Source organism: Austrofundulus limnaeus, unplaced genomic scaffold (assembly GCF_001266775.1).
Source record: "Austrofundulus limnaeus strain Quisiro unplaced genomic scaffold, Austrofundulus_limnaeus-1.0 Scaffold38, whole genome shotgun sequence".
Taxonomy (NCBI): domain Eukaryota; kingdom Metazoa; phylum Chordata; class Actinopteri; order Cyprinodontiformes; family Rivulidae; genus Austrofundulus; species Austrofundulus limnaeus.
Window position 1 is genome coordinate 620,466 of NW_013952440.1, and position 6,614 is coordinate 627,079.

At 38.4% G+C, this 6,614-nt stretch overlaps 1 protein-coding gene across 1 annotated transcript in view; it reads right to left on the bottom strand.

Annotated features, from left to right (window-relative positions):
- Window positions 1-6,614, bottom strand: part of mgat5b (alpha-1,6-mannosylglycoprotein 6-beta-N-acetylglucosaminyltransferase B) — a gene marked incomplete in the record, with an annotated part of 112,538 nt that overhangs the window by 14,169 nt on the left and 91,755 nt on the right. Inside the window, 2 exon segments of the mRNA XM_014006903.1 lie at window positions 2,139-2,213; window positions 3,675-3,678. Of these exon segments, the coding sequence (XP_013862357.1) occupies window positions 2,139-2,213; window positions 3,675-3,678 (79 nt within the window).

Genomic DNA, 6,614 nt, shown 5'->3' on the forward strand with positions numbered 1-6,614 from the left:
TTTTTTTCCTTTCCATTTATTGTTAAAAAATAAATAAACCCTGCAACTTTCRGTTCTTTCTTTGGTTCCTCTTGAGAAAGGGTTTTGTTACTTGCAGCCCGATAAACTCCAGATATGTAACGCCACATTAAAGTTGGTGTTTTATTTTCTCCTTATGATAATTGGACCTTTACCTGTATAATGAGCCTCATCTACTCGCGCACATGTGTGTGTGTGTGTGAGTGGGGGGGTCACAAATGACAGCATGCAGGAATGGAGGAGGGGAGAAGTTATTTCTAGCTGATGAGCGGATTGGGAGATGGTTGTTTGATGTTATTTAATGTTTTTTAACGTCCTACAGGCTCTGAAATGCAAAATAAAAATGAAAATGAGTTTTTGAAAAAGGTCAGTAGCAAAATTTGAATGCCTTATTTTTAGTTCATTACACACCTGCTACGATGGCAGACATGTTGTTCAGATCTACATGCCACTTCATAATTTAACCTGCATTTGGCCAGTGGCAGGTGCTAATTTCCATCCCTGTTCTGGAAAACATTCCAGAAGTTGGTTCACGGGGTATTGGTTTTCCTGTTTTAGTGGGACATGAATTTGGGTGTCATCAGCATAAAAAATGGAAAGAAATACTGTTTCTGGTGAATAGATCCCAGTGGTAGTAAATAAACAAAAAAGAGAAGAGGGCCAAGTATAGAGCCCTGAGGTACTCCAGGTGTGACTGGTGCTACAGAGGACTCAMCTGCTCTGACACGCACACAAAAACTACAATCTGATAAGTAGGATCTAAACCAYTGTAGAGCAGAACYCTTAATGCCCACCCAGTTCTCTAGGCGAGACAGGAGAATCTGATGGTCCACTACGCTGAAGGCAGCTGTCACATCTAGCAGCTGCAAAACAACACAGTAACCAGAKTCCGTAGCTGAAAAAAGTCATTAAAAACTTTTAATAGTGCAGACYCAGTACTGTGGTGAGTTTTAAAACCAGACTGAAATGGCTCAAGAAGTTTGTGCTCATTTAGATATAAAATGRTTTGGCAGTAAACATGTTTTTTCCAGAATCTTAGACAGAAAGGGGAGTTGTGAGACTGACCTAAAATTTGACACTACGGTGGAGTCCAGGCCAGGCTTTTTAATGAATGTTGTCACGACAGCATGTTTAAAACTCACTGGTACCTGTCCATCATAAAATTGCAAACCTCAGGTGYCACAGTGGAAAAATCCTCTTTTAAAAGATGAGGTGGARTTGTATCTTTTGGAGACCCAGCAGGCTTCATATGACTAGTAATCTCTTTTTAAAAAAGGCAGAGTGATGAGCTCAAACTGAATGAAAACAGCAGAGCATGTGACAGAGATGGAAAGGTCATAGGAAGCAGGGCTATGAGGGCTCTAATTCTAGCAACCTTATGGATAAAAAACTCAAAGTTCTGACACACTTCAGTTGAGTTTTCCAGGCTGGGTGATTGTGGGGCATTAAGAACAGAGTTAATGGTTTTAAAAACAGAYGTGGATTGTTAGGATTAGTAGCAAAAATATCAGAAAAAAAATCTTCTTTTTTTTGGAGTTCTCAACTGACTGATAAAATGCTGTCTATACCTCAATATTTGGAAAGTTGCCTGTAACATGTCCTTTCCATTTTCCTTCAGGTAGTTTACCTGTCCAATAACCTCAAAAATCTGTAATTTTCGCAAAAAAAATCTGTAGTACTCACACAGTTGGGTGGGGTGGGGTGGATGTGTGAGCAGGCAGCGGAGGAAAGACAGAATGTGGGGTCGAGATTATTTGCATCTGCTTTGCAATGGAGCAGGAAAAGGAGGACGGGAAGAGCTGGGGAATTTATTTCTAGTGGCAGAGCGGGTTGCGAGATGGTTATTTAATTTTATTTATGTAATTTACAGACAATTTGTACAACTTGACAAATGTATCAGTTTCAGGACATCACTATTGGTAGCTCATCCTTCTAAGACTTTGTCACCGTGTTTGATAAAATATTGAGTCAAACTTTTTGACCCAATATTGGCTCAAACTAACCCAACCTGTGAAAATTGAGTTGCCAAAATAACCCAGCAGTTTTAGTATTTACTAAAAAAAGATGTGGCACAATTAATGTTTACTTTGGAGACATAATGATTACATTCTTCTACTCACCTGATTCTGAATATAGGCATGGAGTCGTTCAAGCATTCCCTCACAGGTGTACTCATATGGCAGAAATGGCTCCACCTGTAAATACAGACGTGTTMAAAAAAATGAAAAGACAGTCAGCACTGATGTGTGTGTGTGYTTCTGTTTGTGTGTGTGTGAAGAACCAAGCCATGGTAATTACAGGAAGTGAGCATCTGATAGTTAATCCAAGTTGACATATTCATTAGCGTAATTGTGGAAGGCTTATATCATGCCACAAGCTTCACATTAAAATCAATGACCTAATACATCAAAAGGGGAAAGCTTTGAAAATTAATTTYATTATTTTTTCAGTGATGAATGAATCAATGCATCAAACAATAGGCTGTACTGACAGTGGACCACACCGAGGTGAGGGTTTCGGTTCAATCCCGAGTCCTTTGAGTGCCGTCATCGGTGCTCCTGTTGAAACCGGTCACTCATCATCTAATTTCTTACTAAAGAGTTGGAATTCCCTGCAGGGACACTGATCAATGATCTTTATTTCTACTATTTTATCCAAGCAGACACAAAGAGAGCGCACTAGATGCAAGAAAGAACTTGAAAAATGAGTTCACGTTCATATCTTCGGGGAGAGATGTAGCAAATTTTGAAAACTATTGCAGTTTGATGATATCAGTAATTATGAAAWATAGCAGGATGGGGTTTTTCCTTCTGGGACCCTCAGTGCCAATCCCCTCTCTGAGACGACTCCCATGGTAGCTAAACTGAGAATTCACCGTTTGCKCTCAGGCCGCCGGAGAGCTCTGGCTTTTAAACTGATAAATAGATCCTTTTAGCGCTGTGTTCCTTTTAGCACTCTCTTATTACTTGATCTCATCTGAGTTTAATGAAATGTATCTGGCACTTCATCAGCTATTCCACAATGCTTTTTGCCTTTTGGGCAGCTTTATCTTTTTATATGAGAAACTGAGCGAACAAAGGAAAAAGCYACAGAGGGTGATTGGAATTCAGAAGGAGAAAAGCTTTTTCTCTGAACAACTGTACAATTTATATAACTGACTTCATCGTTCGGCCTTGGAAATACTATGTGGAGAGCATTTGTTATTTCTTGCWTTCAAAGATAATATCAAAGTACATTTTTTAGGCTAACTTAGCTTCTGGCAACTATTTATAGATGCTGGTGGAGAAGATCAAGCAGGTTTAGGACTTCTACCTTAGTTGAGACATTTACGATGTGCACCATTGTAACAACAAAAACAAGTTTTATGACCAAAACAATAGTTGAAATACAAACAAACTAGCTCAAACGTTGCCTGGAGATTATTTAAAAGTAATGAACTGGCTGTATAAACACATGGTGTACCTAGCCTCTTGTACAGTGAGGCACCAGCTGCCCTGCAACCCAGAAAGGAAAGGCAGGTAAAGAAATTATTAAGAGGTTGAGYGTTTTAGTAATTCACTTGGTTCTCATTTGTACCATCATTGCCACTAGACGTCCCTTTGTTTCCAGCTCCTTTCAAACCAGCTGTGTTCCATTAGCACACCTGCTGTCATCACATCAKGACTTGGCTCTCTTCTGTTGTATCTTAAGCAGTTTGTTATGAATCTAGGGATGATTTTAGACTCTGACTTTAAGTTTAATATGCAAATGAACTCTGTTTTGCAGAAGAGTTTTTACCAGTGGCAGATAGCTAAGCTTAAGACAGTGTTGACCAGACCTGACCGTGAGAAAATAATACAGGCTTTTATTACAAACAGACCAGACTAAACTCGTTTTCTTYAGTTTTAGCTTCTCTCCACTGGCTCCCTGTAAAATTCATAAAATAATTAAAAATCTTACTTATAACATGTAAAGCTCTCAACAATCAAGCTCCATCTTATATTAAAGAGCTTATTGTTCCATATTTTCCTAACAGAGCTCTTCGCTCTCAGACTGCAGGTTTCTTTGTGGTTCCTCGAGTTTCTAAAAGTAGAACGGGAGGCAGAGCTTTCAGTTATCAAGATCCTCTCTTGTGGAACCAACTTCCAGTTTCTGTCTGAGAGACTGACACTGTGTATTTGTAAGATAAGACTTAAGACTTTCCTTTTGGATAAATCCTATAATTAGGGTCTCCTCTACATGTTTGTTGTTGTAATTTCTATCAAGAAACCAAGCTGAAGCTCAGAGGAGATCGGGCTTTTTTAGTCCTCCTAAGCTTTGGAACAATCTGCCCTCTAGCATTAGACAGGTGCCAAGCTTTTCTGTTTTTAAATTTCTTTCTGTTTTTAGTAACTTTTTAACCAAGTGTGAGTTATTTCAACATTTCATTGTTCTGTGTTCTTTGTCATTATCTTCTTATGCTTTTAAGTTAAGTTGTTTTACTGTTTTTATTTAAATGTTGGCCTTTTATTGTTCAGCACTTTGGTAACGTTTTCTTAATGTACTTTACGAATAAATCTGACTTGACTCAGTATTTACTCCTGGTTTTATCTGTTTGTCAAATTTTCTGTTTACTTCAYGTTTCATGCTGGTTTGTTTTTGTTTGGGTCAAATCTGTAGGGAGCCTTTTGTCAATGAATGGGAGGAATGGTGCTACTAACTAGATTACGTAAATGAGCTTCTCATATACTGTAAAAGCTTAGAACTCCACCCTCTTCACTGCAGGACCAGCATAGATAGTTAAGGTAAATGCTAAGGGCACTGTCCACCTCAGGGGCACCACAAATGAGGAACCAAAAATATATTTTATAACTTTTTATCAGGTTATACTTTATTTAGTCTGTAGAACATTCACTGGTTACTAAGAAGCTTCAGTTATGATCTTAAATAAAATTCAGGTTAAAGTTTGGTTTTAACCTACCTTCATAAAATATTGATTTTATGTTGTTGTTTTATTTACAAAAATTTAGGTAAAACGTCTTCAAATGGCTGCAAAATGCATAGTTTTGAGCAAAGATTTCTAAAGGAGTATGTCCCTAGATCCCCACTAGAACTGCTTGGGTCCACGGCTGCTCATTAACATGAACAGGTGTTCCACATTGCTGTCAGCAGATATTGGCAGGTATGAGGTAAACTTATGTTTCAAATTACAGTAATTATATTAACCATTTTAAATAGACAACCTGGTTTCTAAAGATTAAAAAAATATGAAAGACAAAACTATTTCGTATGAAAATGTAAGTAAATTGGCAGTGAGATTAAAACATTGCACAAACGGCAACCGGAAATCTTGCCTAGGGTGCCAAATTGGCTAGCGCCAGCTCTGTGTATTTGTTTGAAGCTTAATGTGGTTTTAGTCTTTGTTTTGTATTTCCTAAGTTTTGTTATGAGTTCTGGCTCTTTGGTTGACATTTGGTCTGTTTTTGACAACATGTCCTCCATTTTCCGGCTCCTCCCATWGGCTCCCACCTGCATTTCATTAGAGATTAAAAAAAATTACACAGGGGCGCCACCTGAAATCTTGCCTAGAGCATTGTTGTGGAAAATAGCACAAGCATCAAAACGGCTTTGGCCAGCCTTGGCACCAGAAATGCTACAGCTAGCTGCTGCTGCCACTATATTAAAGTTGTTTTAAGATGGTGGTGAAATCCACACTTTGTTTTTAGTTTAAGTAAACTTTGCGTTAGTGTAATCCAATCAGAATTAAACAACGTTTTCAATTGGAAGTCATTCAAAGAGCCATCAAAAATTTCTAATTGTTCATACCTTTTTCCCAGAATCCCTCTGCAAAATTCTTGAATCATTGCTGTAACAACAAAGCAATGTTCCAAGCTGTATATTATAAACATGCTTAGCATTTCTTGTAATTTTTTAAGCCTGTTTGTCACTAAGAAGATCCATGTTTACTGGATCATCTTATTAAGCCACAGCAAAACATTAGAAATGACAATGTTTTTGTTCCACTTTGTCTGAATCAATTACACGTCATTGTACGAGAGGCTTTAGTCGCCTCTGCTTTGCCCTTTTTCACTTGTGAAACTTGTTTATGTATCGCTGTCCCCTTGGATCAACAGCTGAAGTATTTACCACAACTTGTTTGTAGTTTTGCTTCTATCAGCAGAAAACACAATCCTTTTGGGAAAAAAAGAAAAAACACCTGGCAGGTAGAAGCACACTGTTCTTGGCACCTCRAGAGGTTTGACAATGACTGTGTGTTGTTCTGGTGACAGAATGAGAACAGCGATTGATTAATACGATGTAATTCAAACAATGCTCTTTTGCCTGTGGGGCTGGCCTCTGGAAAGCTGTTGTGTAAAAACCAGGTGTGGGCACAGTTTACCAACCGAGCCACTCAATATCTCAAGCAATTAGGGTTGCAGAGAGGGAGCCAGCTAAGCATTTTGATGTAATGTGAGATGCCAAGATTAAGAGCTCTATTAAAGGCTGTGAGATTAAAAAGTGGGTCAAACCAGACGGAAAATGTGAAAGAGCTTATCGTGCTCTCACCTATGCTAATATGCAGAAGTGTGATTTATATTCATGCAAAACCTTTACTTTTCTTGAAAGACGGGGGGGGG